This window comes from Hermetia illucens, chromosome 3 (genome assembly GCF_905115235.1).
Source record: "Hermetia illucens chromosome 3, iHerIll2.2.curated.20191125, whole genome shotgun sequence".
NCBI classification, from domain to species: domain Eukaryota; kingdom Metazoa; phylum Arthropoda; class Insecta; order Diptera; family Stratiomyidae; genus Hermetia; species Hermetia illucens.
In genome coordinates, this window is record NC_051851.1 from 89711764 (window position 1) to 89731768 (window position 20005).

General features: G+C 41.2%; 1 protein-coding gene across 3 annotated transcripts in view; it reads left to right on the forward strand.

The window, feature by feature from the left end:
* Window positions 1-20005, forward strand: part of LOC119652334 (hemicentin-1) — a 447036-nt gene that overhangs the window by 407641 nt on the left and 19390 nt on the right. For all 3 annotated transcript variants that reach the window (XM_038056346.1, XM_038056348.1, XM_038056347.1), the window contains 4 exons: window positions 5823-5973; window positions 6042-6244; window positions 6339-6513; window positions 15160-15361. In XM_038056346.1, coding sequence (XP_037912274.1) covers window positions 5823-5973; window positions 6042-6244; window positions 6339-6513; window positions 15160-15361 — 731 coding nt within the window. The remainder of the gene's footprint in view (window positions 1-5822; window positions 5974-6041; window positions 6245-6338; window positions 6514-15159; window positions 15362-20005) is intronic.

Consider the following 20005-nt stretch of genomic DNA (forward strand, 5'->3'; position numbering starts at 1 on the left):
CAAATACGTATTGAATGGCGGAAGTGAACTAGCTGATAAAGCACAAGTGCGGATGTTGTCAAAAGGATACTTTGTGGGGCGTCTGTTTCAAAGCTAATGTAGGTGGTTTGTCGTCGGTGAACACTATAAGTTGCATGCCTTTAGAAAATACCAGAAGTACTTAATAACCCATGATCATAAGTGCTATAGTTCCGTTAAGCTGGGTTCAGATGAGGGAAGCTCAACGGCTGTCAAATTTAGTTAACCTTGTGGTGAAGAGCAAACCCTGCAGCATCGACGAATACGGCTAAGGTGGCACCTTACTGAGGAAATGCTAAAGGTGTGATTTCCACCAGCTACTGCTTGGTGATCATAAGCACCCCGACAGCCTCTGGAGACAACGCAATCAGGCGGGAGTCTTTGGTCTTCAGCTTAGACAACTAGGCGTTGAGGATCAACTGGTGAGCGCCTTATGCAAGAAACCACCGTTGAAATTGAATATGAACAAGAATCTCCTCAGATCCTTAATTCTTTTCGGATACGGGAAGTTTGGCATGCTTGAACTTTAACTGGACCTCGTTGGATAGCCAACAAGTCTCACCTACGATATTAGACCGGTACCAACGAGAAATTCAAGATTGCATTCGAGATGCACTAAATGTTCTGCTCTTTCGGCCAGAACATCATCCAAGTAAACGAAACAAAAGTAATCTTTCGCAGCACAGAGTGGATAAATTTTCGAAAGGTTTACGTCGCATTGCACAACTGTGATTCTAGTGGACTTGAAGGCCCCAAAAGTTGTGCATATTGCCGTTTTCGGAATTTCTTCGGGAACTACAGGGATTTGATAATACGCCTTAACTAAGTCCAAGGCTGAGAAAATATGGCTGCGATATAGTACGCAAAATCATGAATGAGTGTAATTGGGTATTGGTCTGGAACTGTCTGGGGATTTAGACATCTGCAATCGCCGTTTAGGGACCATGTGAAGTGGCGATGACCAGCAACAGTCTAAAGATCTGCAAATACCCTGCTTAAAAAGTTCTTCGAACTCTTTCTACGCAACTATCAGTTTCTGTGGTGTTGATTAACGCACCTTAGAAAAGATAGGAGACCTAGTAGCGTTGACGCGATGTTGAACAGCATGCTTAACAGGCTCAGAGAGGCTGTTCTCGGACTTGTTAACACTGATGAAGGGAACAAGTGGTTCCCGAAATATCTGAATTTGCAAAAAATAAATCAATACTAGCGAATTGTGTGGTATTTTTAAGGAAGTGCGTAAAAATGAGGACCGGCAACGTTTTCAAAAACGATGGAGAGGGTGTTAGGCGTGAATGAGGCATCTGTTGTGCAGATCAACTAGTAATCCATAATGCCTAGGAAATTTGCGTCTAAGATCCATCTTGCATCTAATACCCGTGATTATGAAATATCAAGAACACGCTTGCCAAAGTCCTAGCCTCATGGTCCGTAGCAACACATGCGGATCGACGTGAAGTTTGCTGCCACGAGTTTATGGTTACGGTATTAATTTATGACCTATGCCTATTTCGACAAGACGTTGTGCCTGCTCAAGGGTTCGTAAATTGGTGGAGCTCCCGGTAAGTCAAGTTCTTTTAAGAGGAAGTTTAATGGGCTTGCTCATTTTTTGGCCTTTTCGCGGAAATTACGATACGATGCCATTTTCTTGCGAAGATCCTGACAAGCCACCGCCATTTTTCGGAGGTGATATAGTTCTATTTCTTGAACGCAAAAGACCAACTGGCTCTGCTAATCTAGAAACGGTCACTGTTAACGTTGGCAGCTGCAGCTGAGTCAGCTGGTTTGTCGCAACACATCTCGCCATTCACCATTGGCGTGGAACTCAAGGACTTTGTTTGTGCTTGTGGCCAATGCCTTCAAGTGTCCAAAAATCCTGAATTTTTTAAAATTTTAATTAAAATTAAAAATTTGTTTGAATAATTTTGTAAGTTGGGAAAATATTCGGGAAATTCAGAAGCCGCGGAAATTCACTTGTACGGCAGGAGCAATGGCTCGAAAGATTCTGCTTGCTGGTTTGTTTCCAATTTGACTGGTTCTTGCTTTATTAGTACTTTTGCTGTCAAAAAGTATTTATCGAAGTCATGACCGCATCACGCAAGTTCTTCGCTCCGCCACAGCACATAGAACCCCAGTCCCATCATTAGGATACTTTTGTTTGTTTCTGCGTAAAACTATGTGCTCTAATTTTAAAGTGAAAACAAAAGTTACGTAAAATCTCGATGTGAACTAAGCAGTAGTTAATTTGATCGATTATATTCAACAAAGCAAACTCCACAGTCAATTCCTAATTAATTTTCAGTAAGGATCTACACACTTTCTTCTTCAAGGTTGTATGAAAATAACCAAGTATTTATTAATTTAGAAAATGCGGAACTATCGGTTTTTGACTTCCTATCAATTTTGACAGGACCTTAGATATAGGGTCTGCCTGGGAATCTTAAAAGATGCAAATATTTTAGATCAGATTAGAAAATTCTTTATTGAAAGGAAACAATATTAGCCAAAGTACGGAATTAATACATACATATATCATCATTATATTATTGCACATTCCCTGTAAGTGACTTTTTGCTTAGAAATGGAATAAGTGACAAGATAGTGGGTTACACCTTTTGGCTTCGGAAGAAGAACCAGAGCTAAGAGGGTAATGTTCCGTCGCGCTAATTTTTTTAAGGAAAGTCATCTTTGTACGTTATATAATACAAAATTACTTCTTGCAGATCTTATTAGTACAGTATGTTTAGATAATAATGAAAATATAGTAGTCTTTCTATAACCCAGTTCCCCACTACTCCGGTCTCGAGTAATCCGGCAGACAAGGAAATCTGTTTTCTTCCCACATGGCTGAGTTCTTATCTAATTTTGTTTACTAAGAAGACCCATAAAACACGAAAGGAGTTTCTGTCTTTCAGAAATATTTCTTAACTTGCTCATTTCAAGGGCTTGTGCCCTCCCATGAAAACAGTGAACAGTTGCAATGAATTCTTCTAACTGTACCTAATCTTTCCCTATCCTAGTTAATTATATACCATACGACTTCCGTGCCCGGATAGCTGAGTCGTTACAGCACAAGGCTGTCGTACGGAAGGTCGCGGTTCAAATCTCGCTGGTGGCAGAGGGATTTGTATCGTGATTTGACGTCAGATACCAGTCGACTCAGCTGTGAATGAGTACCTGAGTCAAACCAGGGTAATAATCTCGGGCGAGCGCAATGCTGACCACATTGTCTCCTACAGTATACTGTAGTGTACCGTTACGGTCTTGAATGAAGTGCTCTAACACACTTCAAGGCCCTGATCCAATATGGATTGTTGTGCCAACGATTATTATTATTATTTCGAAAGAGAGTCTTATTATTGAGTGGTAGGCCTCCTCTAACTTTAACTAGCGCCCTATTTCAGAGATACGTTGTGGACTAGTTGATAGCACACTTCGAATACCTTACACCATATGACTTCTTTAAACAGCGATTCAGTCCAGTCAACCTTCTCTACTTTCCTCTCCGCACTCTCTACTCGACTACTATTCCTCTCCGCACTCTCTACTCGACTTCTCCTTAGCACTTTTTCTCATTGTGTAGGGTTTGTTTTAATGGTTACTCAAGGAGGGTGCTCCTTCTATCCTTTTTGTGAAGTTCTTCAAAGTTCTATACCAACCCCCGTTATTCCTTCTTCACCATTTATCCGATTCGGAAGCAGGATCTCATCTTGATCAGTAGTGCCATTTTGCTCTGCGAAAGGCCTGATGTGGATATAGTCGAGAGGCTCTTAAAACATCATTCAGCCGTATCTAGCCACCATTCTTTCGGCCGAGCTTCTGGTCGTTTACCATCGACGTCAGTGTTCAGACCAGCGGATTACATGACCATACCATCGAAGGCACCTCTAATGCAATTCCGATCGGTGGAGATATTCTTATTTCGGGTGGGATAGTGACGTGTTACACCGGTCTATTATCACGAGACGCAATTCATTGGCTTTTATAAACGGCCAATACTCAAAACCATAGAGAACGAGAGTCCAAATTTGAAACATTCGATGATATGTCGATCACAAAAATCGCCACTTTATACAGGTTTGGCGAACGATTGAAGCAATTTGATTTCAATAGTCGCTGATAACATTGACCAGTGATATTCAAATCCCTTAGATCTGGGCAACTCACTGCCACTGACTGTGATAGTACCCATTCGATTATGATCGGTTGTCAAAAATGCCATTTTCTTCGAGGTCAAGCAATAGGAATACATCACCGTATAAAGCGGTGTATAAGCCGGTGAAATCTACGGTATTCCTATTTATATAAGTTGTCTTCCCCCCCCCCCCCCCCGCTTTTCACCTGTCCCCGCATACTCAATATTTTGCTTCTACTTTGTTTTCGCTGGGCAATAAGCTGGCCCTCAACTGTCGCTAGTGTCGATGTTTTCATCGATCAAATATGTTAATGCTAAACAATTAGGTACGAACCATCGTATTTATTTAAAACTTTTTTTACTTTTGGCGCCCGTGGCCGTATGAAGGTTCCTTAGCATTGATTTGATACAGACTATACGAGACTCTTAGAACGGCTAATGAAACTATAAGGAATTGAGATTCACTTCCCGTTGCCAGGATAACGCACATAAGCCCTTTGTCTCAATAAATTGATACCCACCAGGATTGGACCATTTGTTCGAAAAATTTGAGCCCTCGACGGGCTACCAGAAGCAATTCATGTCTTACTTCACCCAACTTAGATTCACCTGGTCCTTTCTGCAAAAGTAAATGCTCAATTTGTCCGCTTTCCGCTTTTTATGCGTCGTCGAGTTGGGTTTTTAGTGGCCTCCTGTTAATACATAGTCACGAGAGCGGCATACAGAATACCTTCCTCGACAATCTCATCTTAATCTTTTAATCTCAACGTACCTTCACATTCCTGACAAGTATATCTTGTCAAAAACTGAATCGCCTACATTGGGTTCATGGAGTAGCTTGAGAAGGCTTCGCTGGTTTATCGCGTGCGTTGTATTCCATATTTCATCGTCGGTTGTTGTTTAGGGATGACATAGTTCCGGACCATCTGCACTCTATTTTGCACTCATCTACTGCTCTTTCCATTATTTTTCTTCATATCCTTAGCAATGACCCGCCTCATTGAACAGACATTCCAAATAGATTTTCCTTGGTGAATCCTTTGGACCATTTAAATCAATACCACATGCACATCTAGTCGGTAAGCTGGTGCTGCAGGTGCAGAGTCTAGAAACGCCTAATTATCGAATATGATGATGATGGCTTGTCGTAAACCTACTCCAAGAGAGCGACGTGTGGTTATTGACACCAAAAACTATTGGCCACCAGCTTCGTGTGATGCAGCAAGGTCTCGTACGCTACAATATTTTTAATGTCCCTTTCCTTCTAATTTCGCATTATTCATGGTCGATAAAAAATTCGAAAAAGCTTCTTCAATTGTCGACGCGGTGGTGTTGATCAAATAGAAAAGTCGTCCAACAAAAAGAATACCATGAGACCTTCTTACCTAAAGTGCTCAGCTTCCGGTACCCGACTTGCCATTATAGATGCCTCATGATCTGCTTTGGTTACTTAAGATTATTGGATTCTTGAAATCTTCACCGCTCCAGGCAGTTTCTTCTTCTTGCCCTCGCTTATATATCAACAAAAATCTGACATATACAATAACTTGTGAATCGCAACTTATTCTAAGTCATGTTTATAGCCAGCAACACTTGTTTCCTTGTTATTATACTTCTTACCAAAAGCAGCAGATTCAAATACTGGAATTGCCTAATTTACATTTCACAGGTATTAAACTCACGAGTGCAGTCAGAAGGCCTAGTCAGCACCATGACATATCTCCCGCCTACAGACTCCGAATTCATCACCCTTGCCTGTTGGGCGAGTAATAGCGTTGGTCGTCAAACAACCCCGTGTTTAGTCCATGTTCTGCCTGCCAGTAAGTTATACACAGGAAAAATGTCCAGCCCTATTCAATGTTTAGTCATGCAAAACAAATATTTTCAGAGATACCGGAAGCGCCGAAATCCTGTGAACTACACAATGACACGATTCTGGAAGTGATTTGCATCCCGGGCAATGATGGTGGTCTTATTCAGCATTTCCTATTAGAAGCAATCGGTACGGCCGTCACAGATAGTACGGAAAGCATGAGAAACAGGATTCAGGAGTTGGACAGTGAAAACGAGCTATCCACTATGAATGATCAGGTAAATGTTTGCAAGGGATCCACATCTCCGATACATATCATTACGTTCATCCTGTGTAGAGAATGATTCTAAATAAAGTTCATTTTAATACCAGGCCACCTCGGCACCTTTGCATAGGATACAGGAAGCACAGCCACAGTTTCGGCTGAATAACTTGGAGCCGGGCCGGGAATATCAATTGTTCGTCTACGCTATCAATGCTAAAGGAAGGAGCAATCCACCGGTTGTGCTAGACAAAGTGCGCGTGTCTCCACATTTGGGACCATATGGTAAGTGTCGAGAGTAATTCACATTTATTTCAATATTCTAACACATATAAGCCAGCAAGAATCCCCTTAATACGTAGCCGGCAATGAAACCGTGTGTGGAATGTAAGCAAATCAGGATTTATATTAATAACAAAGTTTGCAACAAACTTGGTACTTTTCTCGTCTAAGCTTCGTGAGCTTCGTGCTATTATTGGATTATCTTTCCATATTGAAGTGGATGGACATTGCTTAATAATTTCTTCTCCAGAAACTTTTTGTACCGAAAGCAAGGCAACAAAAATAGTCAGAAAATACCTCGATATAAACTACCCACCCCTGTTATCAAATCGCAATGAAATGATAAAGGATTCTCTATTTGCAGCTCTTTATTTATGTTTGCGATACACACATTCACGCCTAAGGGCTTGTATACATGAATTTCCGATTGTGTAATCAAATTGTAAATAAATAGTTCTGATTTGACTAAATTCGTTCCATTTTCTGAATGCATAAGAAGAATGCAGATCTCCAGAGCTTTAAGTACACTTCTGTAAGCAAAAAAGACATAGATATTGTGAATAAACCCCAGGGACTCGAGCGATAGACGCCATACCTATTACTTTAAAAATTTGGATCGGTCTTCGAGTTTTCCTCTGCTTGTGATACCGAAAACCAGATCGACTTTTTTGACGGTTTCCACTTTTTTGGTTGTTTGTAATTATTATTTAATTATTTTTTATATCCCTTCAAGAGCACTCCACTTTCAGAGTGAAATTTAAACACCATTATGTCATCCCCATTCACTTCTAAATAGGGCATAGTGCTACACGTGCGTGCCGTCGTTGATCATCAACGGCGAAACAACTGGTACCTGGTCTAGACCTGCCTTAATAAGAAACTCTAAACATCCCAGTTTTGCGCCGAGATCCACCAATTCGATATCCCGAAAAGCTGTCTGGCATCCTGACCTACGTCATCGCTCCATTTGAGGAAGTGCCAGTCTCTTCTTTTTTTTCACACAATCAGACGGTTATGTTATCGCTCATAGATTTTGTCGTTATATATCTCGCGCCGCCTGCTCGATCTGGATGAAGGTAAATTGTATATCTCGGATTTTTCTTCCTACGATCACTTCCTCCAGCGATAGGTTAAAAATGGTGCACGATAGGGCATCTCCTTGTTTTAAATCGTTCTTGATGTTAAATGGTCTGCAGAGTGATCCTGCTGTCTTTATCTGGCCTCGCCCATGGGTCGAGGGGGGGGGGGTCAGTCTTATCGATTTCGTGGGGATATCGAATTCTGTCCGTGTACAGTTTTACTCTGCCATAGGCCAACTTAAATTTGACGAAAAGAAGAAAGTTCGTCACCTCCATATCTAATCAATACGACTGGTGGTAGCCTTTGTCCGTCGTTTTCAATTTGTGGAACCTTCAACTTGCCGATGCTCTGGTTGTTGAGCAGTTTATCCAAATACTCAACCCATCGTTCCAATATGCCCATTCTGTCGGAAATTAGATTTCTCTCTTTGTCTCAGCAGGATAAGCATTGAGGTATATAAGGCTGTATCCTGCTAACTTGTTGGTAAAACTTATGCGCCTGATGGAGTTGCTCCCTGTACTTTTCGAGTTCATTGACTCGTTGGTACTTTCAGGCTTCCTTTTTCCGTCTGCGAAGTCGATTCTCCGCTGGACGAAGTTTGTAAGAACGTTGCACGTTACTCGGTATGCAGCATTTTTCCATTCCATTGCTGGAATGACTGCGGTGATTGCGGCATCCATTTCCTTCTTAAAGGTTTTACGGAGGAATGTGTTGATGGCTTCAGAGCTAAGTCTCACCTGATTGTCAGATTGAATTCTAGCTTATATGTTCAGACACTCATTAAGGTTGAAAGGTGACAGTGTTTAATCAAGATGCTTTCCGCGCAAATAAGATACTTCCAACAACCATTTCGGGCAACACTGCTTATTGAATAATCCACAGCCCGTTATTATTGATATCCTAATGTAAGCTATGGGAGCCAAGGTATCGAATGTATAATAGCTCTGTTCCTCCTTGGCTCTTAAAATCTCGAAGTATTATTTTGATGTCATACCTGGGATAGGTTTTGAGGGTTCCTTCTACCTCCTAGTAAAAGGTATCCTTAAAATCTCGAAGTATTATTTTGATGTCATACCTGGGATAGGTTTTGAGGGTTCCTTCTACCTCCTAGTAAAAGGTATCCTTCTCCAACTCTGCAGTCTGTGAATGAACTTTAATGAGGCTTCTATTTCTATATTTGTCTCGCAAACGCAGAGTGAATAGCCTTCCGCTTATGTTTTCAAAGCGGATAACAGCAGGTTGCATTATTTGGCTGGCTAAGAAACACTCCGACCACATCGTTTACTAGATGATCACTGTAATTTGTGGTGTAATGGCGCTTCTCCAAGAAATCGATCCCTGTCTATCCCATCTCTTGTAACGCTATATTGTGACAGGGTATCGGCTAGCTGCTAGACAACACTCGATATGTACAGGGAGCGACCGTTTCATGCAAATCGTTCGTCCGTTTTTGTTAACATATCTTCAAATATTTGTGTGAAGCCAGTATAAAGTGGTTACTTCCCTTTTGCTGCTCCTATATAGCAGAAAATGAAAATATTGGAAAAAACCGTGAATGTAGCGTTGTTATTAAATCAACCGTATAAAGTTTGGTCCTGCTGTTGGTAGGTGTGACGCTTCCTATATACTTGAAGTGATCAACCACTTCAATGCTCTTGAGTGCGATGACCAGCCAGATTGGGAATCTTGGGTTTTTATTCATTCTACTAGCTTTGCACTTGAAATTTGTCTGAGATTTTACCTCGGTGAGGAACGTGACATTTTACACTATCATATGTTGTTCCGATAATTAGTTTTTCACTCCCACGTAGGGCATTCCAGATGCTTTGTCTGTTCACTGACGTAGAAACTAAACACCGCACATTGTTCCAAAATAGTTCAGAAAGTATTGATGTAATCAGTTCACGAGAGAGTTTCTAGTTTCATCTAAGCTTGCCTCAGTAAAGAGGACTTTCCTGGAATGCAGCAAAGCAAAGTTAAATAAAAACTCTTATTGGTGGAAAATGTGTCTTTGTCATAGATAAGTAAAACGAGTAAAACGGCGTCTCTAGAGAAGCCAGCCCTTTGGGCATACCGCCCTCAGACAAAAACCACTGTCGAGTAATTCTGCTCCTGAAAATACGAAACTCTTCAAGCTGCTAATTAGAAAGAATCTTCCGGGACATCTGCGGCTAAGGCAGATTTTTGACTGGGCTAGTAACCAGCAGTCAAAGCATTAAAAGTGGATGGTTGACGATGAAACTCGTTTCAGTTGTAAAAATTGCACCATTGCTAGCCCTCTTCATACCAAAATGTGTTGTATGAAACGCCATTTTCAATTATTGCGATGAGAACATGGAAGGATAATATATACCCCTTCCCTTTGTGGGAAGAACCCCTAAAGAGGTTGCTGACATATGATCTTTCCATCCAAACGCATTCAATTTTTTCCAGATGGCTCGTCGACATGGCACGTTGCAATGCGAAGGTTTGGAAGCCACTCGTTTCGACGCCAGTCATTTCGACAGGAAAACATTTCGGCACAGTTTTCCACCACTGTTGGTTTTTTAAGTAATCAATGTTCATTTTGGAGTTTGTGGAAAGCTCTTTTGTCATCGTTCCTAAAAAAGATACCTATTATTATATTGATACAACCACATGTCTTAAATACTGACGATTTCGCTAACATGTACCGCCACATAAGCATTTGAATGGCTTTGGGAGAGACGTTATACCTAGGTTTCTCATCCATGACGACGAACAGGAAAAGAGGTGGAAAGAGCACTTTACTGGGATTGATAATCGTATCATATTCGGTGAACTCTTCTGAATAGTGAGACCAGCCACCGTAACATGTGGACACAGACTGCTCCTCCAAACAGAAATAAAGTTATATTTGCCATCAAAGCATCCAAACGGAGTAAAGCTACGGGGCTTGGTAGTCTCCTGTGAAACTGTTTTACCGCAACTTCTGTAATTGCTGCTTGCTGCTTCTGTAATTGCTGCTTTCAGTGGAAAAATTGAATAATTATCAAAATGCCATTGATGGGCACTCATTTTAAGGACGCTACTTGGAGGAATATTGGCGCATATCCTGCTGTTGCAAAGATAATAACCTAAATTACCCGGGAACGTATTAAGGAACACTTGTAAACCTTGGTCAATCGAGAATATGCTAATTTTCGTTCTGCATCTTGCTGAGTTTAAATCCCAGCTCGATCAACTCTTCATCAGTTTCGAGACGGCTTTCGTCAGCATCAACAAGGAGTGCATCTCGAATGTTATACGCATGAGGGAGAAACTAATAACTATTATCATAGCGACATCGTATTATGCAAAATGTCACAATCTATATTGAGTCATGGTCATGTTCGAGGATTTATTTGTATAAATATCCCATTCTATCTGGTCTATACTACAAGCATTAGCAAAGCCTTTTATAAGGTGAATGCCATTATCGATAATGAGAATTCAGGCTCTCAGTGTGTCTCGGGTGTGGATTTTGGTTTACCTTAGAGCTGTTTATGTACAGTTATAACTCATCGCCATCAACGGTACAACAACCGGTTTTTGGTTAAGCTCGCCTTAGAAAGAAACCCCTGACAGCCGCGTCTGTACCGGTTCCTGGCCTATGTCACTGCTCCATCTGAAGGAGGGTCGACCATGTATTCTTTTTCTACAAAACGTGTTGTTTTCATAGACTAACTGGGCCAGATCGTTCGCTCTCCTAAGCGGCCTTATGAGCGTGATTTTATCCGTGACCAGACGGTTTTTATCGGCAAACCGAAATCCACCTTTCTGTAAGGGGCCGAAAATTCTACACGACATTCATCCCTCGATCGCGTACAAGAATTCTTGCTAAAAATAGTTTCCGAGGAATACATGACGACTAGCAAGAGTATTGTCTTTTTATGTAACAACTTTTTACTCAACGATGAGACGTTTCGAGCGGAACAGTTTTTGTATACTGAAATAGGCTGAGTAGGCGGTCGAGAACACGCATTTCGTCGTATGTAGCTATTATTAATTGTGACTTTCTATTCTATTCGATTCTAGATGCTTCGTGATGCCTGTATTTGCTCGTCGTCTTCAGTTGGCGGAATCTCCAATCTAACTTCACTCTTTACCCCAATATATATATTTGGCTGACTTGGTGTGTGACAGAGGAGACTGCAGAGTCGGAGAAGGATACCTTCTACGAGGCAGTAGAACGAACCCTCGAAGCCTGTCCCAGATATGATATCAAAATCATACTTGGGGATTTTAACAGCCAAGTAGGGAAGGAGCCCGTATTCAGGCGATACGTTGGCTCCCATAGCTTACACGAAAAAACAAATAATAACGGACTGCGGATTATTCAATTAGCAGGGTCAAACGAAATGGTTGTTGGAAGTACCTGGTTTGCGCGGAAAGCGGTCCACAAACATACGTGGGCATCTCCAGATGGGGTCACTTTCAACCAGATTGACCACGTGTTGATCGAACGCCGCCACCTCTCAGCCTTGATGAATGTCAGAACATATAGGGGGGCCAATATAGACTCGGATCACTATCTCGTTGGCATGGTGCTCCGAGTTCGAATAACAATACCACCTAGAATCCCCTCTGACAATCAGGTGAGAGTGAACACTGAAGCCATCCACAACACAACCCTCCGCGACACCTATAAGAGGGAAATGGATGCCGCAATAACCGCAGTCAACAGAGGACCTGGAGATGAAGCATCAACAAATGATCTTCACAATCACCTGAAGAACGTTATCATGGATACGGCCACAAGCATACTTGGCCCCAGCCGCAAAAGGAGTCGGAACGGCTGGTTTGATGATGAATGTAAGCTAGCAACGGAACGGAAGAATGCCGCATACCGAGTAATGTTGCATTCTCAAAGAACGCGGGCACGCGCAGAGACTTATCACGAACTCCGTCGAGTGGAGAAGCGACTTCACAGACGGAAAAAGGAAGCCTAGGAGAACCAACAACAAGTCTGTGAACTAGAAAAGTACAGGAAGCAACCGCACCAGGCGCGGAAGTTTTACCAACAAGTCAGCAGGATGAAGCCTTATACACCTCGATGCTCATCCTGCCCAGAAAAAGAAGGAAATCTGATTTCCGACAGAATGGGCATATTAGAGCGATGGGTTGAGTCCTTTGATGAGCTACTGAACAACCAGAACATCGGCGAGTTGGAGGTCCCGCCAACTGAAGACGACGGACAAATACTGCCACCTCCAAGTTTAGGAGAAACAGTGCGTGCAATTCATCGGCTAAAAAAGCATAAGTCGCTAGGAGCCGATGGAATTACAGCCGAATTAGTTAAATATGGAGGCGACCAGTTACACCAAGTGGTTCACCAACTTGTGCTCAAGGTATGGGACAACGAATCAATGCCTGACGATTGACAACGAGGCATAATCTGTCTCATACATAAAAAGGGAGATATCACACAGTGCAGCAATTATAGAGGTATCACGTTGCTGAGTACCATCTATAAGATATTCTCCACTATCTTGCTAGGCCGGATAGCCCCATACGCTCACAACATCATTGGCCGATATAAAAGAGGCTTCACTCCAGTCAAATCAGCAACAGATCAGATTTTCTCTGTGCGGCAAGCGATGGAAAAACTGTTGGAATATGGACAACAGTTGGACCATCTGTTCATCGATTTAAAGCCGCCTATGATAGCATAGTCAGGGTAAAACTGTTCACGGCCATGAGAGAATTCGGTATCCCGACGAAATTAATAAGACTGACTAGGCTGACCCTGACCAATGTGCGAGGCCAGATAAAAGCAGCAGGATCACTCTTAACACCATTCGACATCAACAACGGTCTACGACAAGGGGATACCCTATCATGCGTTCTCTTTAACCTGGCCCTCGAGAAAGTGATTCGTGATGCTGAGGTAAATGCAAGAGGTACGATCCTCTTCAAGTCCACCCAACTACTTGCCTATGCTGACGATATCGACATCTTGGGAAGAACGACCCGAGACGTACAAACTGCCTTCATCCAGATCGAGCAGGCGGTAATTGGCGCGAGATCTTGGGCTGCACATGAATGAAGGCAAGACAAAATATATGGTGGCAACGTCAGCACCGAAGACGAATCAACCAACAGCATCAAACTGCACTGGTCAAACAGGAAGAAGAATAAGGATAGGAGAATGCAACTTTGAGACCGTTGACAATTTCTCCTATCTAGGGTCGAAAATCACAACCGATAACAGCTACGATGATGAAATCCGCGCACGGTTGTTGTCAGCCAACAGAGCCTATTTCAACTTACAAACACTGTTCCGCTCGAAACGTCTCACCATAGGGTCAAAGCTCTTACTGTACTCTACTCTTACAGACAGTGATATTGCCAGTCCTCATGTATTCCTCGGAAACTTGCGTTCTTAGCAAAACCGGGATGTTTGGAGTTCCGGTTGTTGCGCCGTTGATGATGATGACTTGGTGTTTTACCTGAGCCTGATGTGGTTGTCCTTGTACGAGTTCATAGAAATGCCGGTTCTCTCAGGCTAGTGTGCCCGAGTTCTTTGAAAATTCTGCATTGTCCGGTATATAGCATTCTTCCGTTCCATTGCTGGCTTACAATCATTCCTACTTTTTGGCGACTGGAACCATATATGTTTGTGATCGTACCAATTATAATGTTCTGCATTTTTCGTTGCTCTGTCAATGAGATAATGATTCGAATCTACGTGGGTTCCTATATATTTTAGCATTAATCAAGGCTTAGAAGTGGCGATGGTTGAGTTATTTTTTTGTGAATCTCTTCCCCCGCAAACTACGCAGGTAAAGGGAGCTCGCTTTCATTCTGCTCTTTTGGCGGTTTTTCGTTAAGAAAGAATTCCCAGCAATCGTGGGGTGGAAACATGGTTTGGTCGTGGAGTTTTTGAAGTTAGTTCAGCAGGCGTTCCTCAGTTTTTGGGGCTCCATCGTGGATACTAATCCACACTTTCGCCCTGAGACCTATTCGAACCTCTGACCTGCAACTTGGTTTATCTTGTGTACAGTTATTATAAAAGCCACGCTTTAAAATAGAGGATTCATTTAGCATTCTAATGGCAATTTTCGTATTCACTCAAACTAGTATCTATTCGATGTTCGCTTCCTTTATCATTGCTTTCTCCCATTTTACATCATCCATTGACAATCTTTGGATTATACTATTTTCGACAGTACACACACAAACGAAGCTATTTTGCGAGGCAAATAAAATCCTTTTATCCTTGTGAAAATATTTTAATTTAACTCGCTTTTGAATTCGCCGAATTTATTGAGAGTGTCCGTCTACTATATTAAAGTATAATAAACGTATTCATAGAGCGGAGTCAAAAGAACGCATCGCAGGAACCCACTTCATTACAAAGGACAATATATATACTGTCCTTTTATGTTTTCTACACTTTAACACAGACGTTTATAAATGGGTTCCTGTCATGTCGTTCCGGTAGTTGTCCGAAGGAGCCTCCATCCACCTATGCTTGGTTGGTTCCTTCGTCAGCGCTCTGAAGGCAAAACTTCTAATTCTAAAACGTTCTCATGAAATGTATCCTTCTCTTTTCTCTGTTTTTATTAGATGAAACCATTTTATCGGAGGACCCGACACCAGCTGAAACAACGCATCAGAGCAATGAGAAACAATCAACGATGGTCATTCTGGCAGCTGTAATAGCCGGCGCTGCCGTAATCGTAACGTCAATTATAGTGGCCGGCGTGGTAGTCGTTTGCAAGCAACGGCCTAAGCCACCTGAACCCCAGGAAGTCAGAAAGAGAATGAGGTAATCAAATAATTTACTCTGCCGACCCTATTAAGGCAATGGGCACGGCAGAGAAGGATTTTGGAATAGTCGTTTTCTGTTTAGATGATAAGCCCCGGAGGGAGCTCAACTAGTCTTAGATATAATTGGAGCAGGCAATATTCCAGCAAACGGTTTGTGTAGTTTGCAGCAAAACAGAAGAAACTTATTCCCAGGGCTTATCCGCCTCAAATTTATTTGATATTCGAGCCTTGTTACCTTTCCTCGCCCCTACAGCTTCCAGCTTGCTCGATTCAGGAAACTATTTACTTTTTTACGTAGGCGGTTATGTTTCATTTGTAGGGCTGAAATCCGATACCTTGATCATGCGTCAAATTGGCGGACTCTAAATAATTATTTTGACTTTGAGTTTGTAAGGGTCAATTTCTCATTAGTCACAGAATATTAACTACTTGAGCGATATGTTGTTAAAAATTTGTGTGAAAGACGATATTACAGTTTTGATAAAATTAAGTCCATGCGGTTCCTCTTAAAAGTATCGATAATTCGGGTAGCGTCAGCACCTTGACGATTCCGCCTCAATAAATTGAAAACCTGGTTTGCAACGGTTTGGGTGGGCCTTCAATCAGATTGACCGTCCCACTACCGGACTCTATTCGAGATGATTCCGTGCATTTTTCGTAATTGGCCGGATTTTCCGGATTTATATGTGCGTTGCTCAACCGTGACTTTTTCACCATGTTTCCTACGTAATTGATTATATACGGCAGCAGCCTAACCCGAATTCAATTTTCCAGCTATTTATCTTTTAAAGGTGCCAGGCGTTTCGAATAATATTTGTTTTGATCCGAATGCACATCACGCGTCAGTGGAAAGCTTAAAATTCGTAAAACATAGCAAGTGTGGCCTTCGTCGTGATAGAGTATTCGACCTTTTGAAGGATCTCGTGTTAAAGCAGCAAGAGCATAATATGGAGCGTAATATTTGTAATAATCGGCAAAAAGCTTCCTCCGGAGAAATGCTCTTTTATGGCGCCGACAACTATTACTAGTTGCTGTGACATTTCCCATAAAAAGTGTATAAAAAGGACGTAAAACAAAACTGACACAGAGAGAGATGTGCAATAAATTACGTCCAAGAACACATTTAATATTGTCAATCTTTATGGCGGTAACAAAAGCGAAAAAGACACAGACACGCAGGAAGGGAGCGTGATGTGCAGAGGCGATGCTGTGGTCTTGTGTTGAAAAGGATGAAAGCCATCAACAAACTTTGTGAGAATGATGTCTAAAATACATCCTTGTTTGATGGTACTTTATGTGTGGTAAATGGGAAAATGGCAGCATTAATAGCGACGCTCACCACGAAAAATGATAAGTGCTGGCAAGGCAGTGGTCCTTTGTTGTGTCCTGCCGTTGTCAGACGACTTGCAGTCAAACACTCTTTAGATTGGACTCCAACAGCATACCAGGTTGAAATTGGTTTCCGCGGGCTATCATAAGAGAGCAACTCGCGCTTAATTTAATATCTGAAGCATCTACGTAATATTCTGTTGTATTGTATCCGCTTTGAGTGGAAGTTGAACAAGGTTTCGTTCACAAGTTTGACTGTATTCTTTACTTACAAAATGAAAAACGAAGAGGAAAGGTGTAAGCTTATATACAAGGAGAAAAGGTTTGGCATTAATTTTTCTTAAAAAAAATTAACTTTTACATAGTGGCTTCTATTTTTCAAATTAAATATTCAAACAAAAAATGGCAATAGTTTTCGTTGAGGGCAAAAACTGGCAAAACTGCACAGGAGAGTTGTCATGATTCAAAAATGACTTGATACCACTTGGCACATCAGGAAAATCGGAATGGGATTGAGCTCTTATGGTCATAACCCCCTGCTTCAACTCGCAAACATTTGCAAAAATAAGTTTTATCTAGGGTATACTCCCTGTAAACTATACATGTTTGCACCAGTTTCAGTCGCATTCTTGTTAAGTAAAAAAAGAGCACAACACACCTGCACCGCAAATTTTCCTGATTCATCAGAGGACTAAAGAGGCAGATGCAGTCAAATCGCCCCAAGGGTGGTCATGCTGCAACTATGTAGTGGCGAAATAAATGATGTGTGATGATTCCTAAAGTGCTCTGTCGTTGATGTCTTAAATGTGTTTATAGCTAAAATTTTCCGCTAGAATCAATTCCGGAGTCTGGAGAAAAAAAGTCAATGAGAATGGGAGTATATTAATTATATTAGACATCTATAAAGAAGCAGGAAGTTATAAAAAATAGTAAAGCATCCATAACATTTAGAGAACAGTAAAAAGCTATAGCGTGTATATGGTGGGGAGAGGCTTAGCTTCTGACAAATCTACAGCTAAAGTGCTACATTGTACTCAACGCCTCCGCCTTACAGATTTTCCCAAGTTAATTTATGCATTTTCGGCAATGGTGTTGATAGTGAGACTTCGTGCAGCATTCGCCAGTCTCTAATCAGTACGAATTGTTATGCCAATTAATTTACTTCTCCTTTGCCCGATACCGGCTGAAGTACACCCTAAGCGATAAAATCATATAGCCTCTCTCCTGGGATTTCATTTACTACTTCCCCAGCAATATCTACTAAGAATTCAAAACCACTTGATTCCACAAACCTTACTAGACCGCTTAGTTTTTGCATCAGCGAAGGGCAAAGTGAATCATTGGGTATCTACAACGAGGTAACTATGACGTTTCTCCTCTTATCACCAACCTAGTATGGTAAGATGACTGCAGGTAATTCGTGGGGACAAAATTTTCTCAGAATTATTGTTTCTAACAAATTTGATATCCGGACAGAGGCTATTGGTCTTTCGGATGTTTCACCGCGAAAGATGCTAGCTAGTAGAAGGGCTCCAATCCTACCGATTTCGTTGAATCAATTAAATGTCTTTTGCGCCAGAAAGATATAACGACAATCCCGCATATTTGCCACCCAGTAAAAGGCCTGCTGCAAATTTATTTAACCAACCTCTGCGTTATCATATGATAGAAAGCCCCATTAACTAAAGTATCTGAGAGATTAGATATTGTCTGCTATTTGTAGTCCAGCTTAAAATTGGGAGACCAGTAGCTTACTCCAAACTTACCCCCTTCATCAGTACAAAGCTACTAAAAATAATTGCGATTATACAGTTCTTTTATACTTAATAAACTAAACTACTTAAATTACTTGAAAAAAAAATGTTTAATATTAACCCCTGTGTTTACTATTAAACACAGTTTCAGATAATTGCACTTCAAAGTTAATAAGACTCGCCGCGGTAATTAACAGATTAAAAGGTTCAGGGGGCAATGCCACGGACACAGTGAGAACCACACTTGGAGAAAAATTTAGATGTATGATAGAATGAAGAGGAAAACAGTCAACTTACAAGTCGTCGAAAGATTAACTTCGCACTGCAGGTTAGATGTAAGAGATTTGAAAATAAATAAATAAAATAATAATGCTGAATCAAAGCATCCCATTTTGAGCCTTTCTCTTCAGGACGTCCTTCCACCAACTCGAACCATCGATCGCGTCTTCCAATTGCGTAATTCGAGCAGTAATGCTCCGTCTTCGTTAATAGAATCTACTCAGCGCTTTCGGGGTTTTCTCAACGGTCCCCATTCTTCTGTTCTGTCTTCGAATATTTCGAATAATTTTTTGGAATACCTACCAATACATACGTTGAAATTGCACTTTCAAAAGTTTCGTTATTTTGAAGACTTAATTATCAATTATTTGATACAATCATGGTTGTATCTGATTCCGCATTGGGCTCCTATTATTCTCCTAAGGATCCTCCCCTCGAAGGTATTGACCAATTTTTCCAAACTTTATGTTAGGGCGCTAGTTTTACGTCCATAGCATTAGTACATGTCTAATTATCGTTTTGTATACTCGGAGTTCTGCTTTCCTAGATATGGCTGGCTTTTAAATCAAGAGAACTAAGTAGAAGGCTCTCTTTGCGAGCTGAATTCTTTCTCTTCTTCTTTTTCTCTCTCATTAAATCGCAGACCAACTTCGTTCGCTGTTTTATCGAGGTTCATACAAATCTCCTTTGCTGATGTGAAGAATCGCGCCAAGAATTTTATATCGTCCACATATGCAAGGATTTGGCAGGATCGGAAGCACGCCTTTTGTTTCCACAGGCAACTTACGTATAACCTATTTCAGTACAGACTGGACAGTTGCGATGTTTATCTCGAACGTATCTGTCACTCTGTTAAGGCTCGCCAGTTCTGCTGGAGCTCCCAAATCAAGGATTACTTTTTCGGTATACCTCGATCAATATTATCATAGGAAGGAAAAATGATAATTTCTTGATGGACCCGTTTTTGGAAACTACTCAGCTGAGAAATCGTATAGCTGCAGTCTAGCCCTCAAAATACCCTCCATGAAAATATCTGTTTGAATAAATTCAATAATAGTATGTTACTGTACTTAATTTTATCCTAACAAGTTTCGTGGGAATCACACTATTGCCGACAAAGTGATAATAGAGGTCTTTTTGTAAAAATTGATTGCAATCTAAGACGCTAAGTGAATAGCCTGACATAATATATACATATCCATTACAAGCTAGGTACAAATGTGATCAATATCCCTTCAAATATTCTTATATAAAAAATACACAAAATCTTTCATACCTGA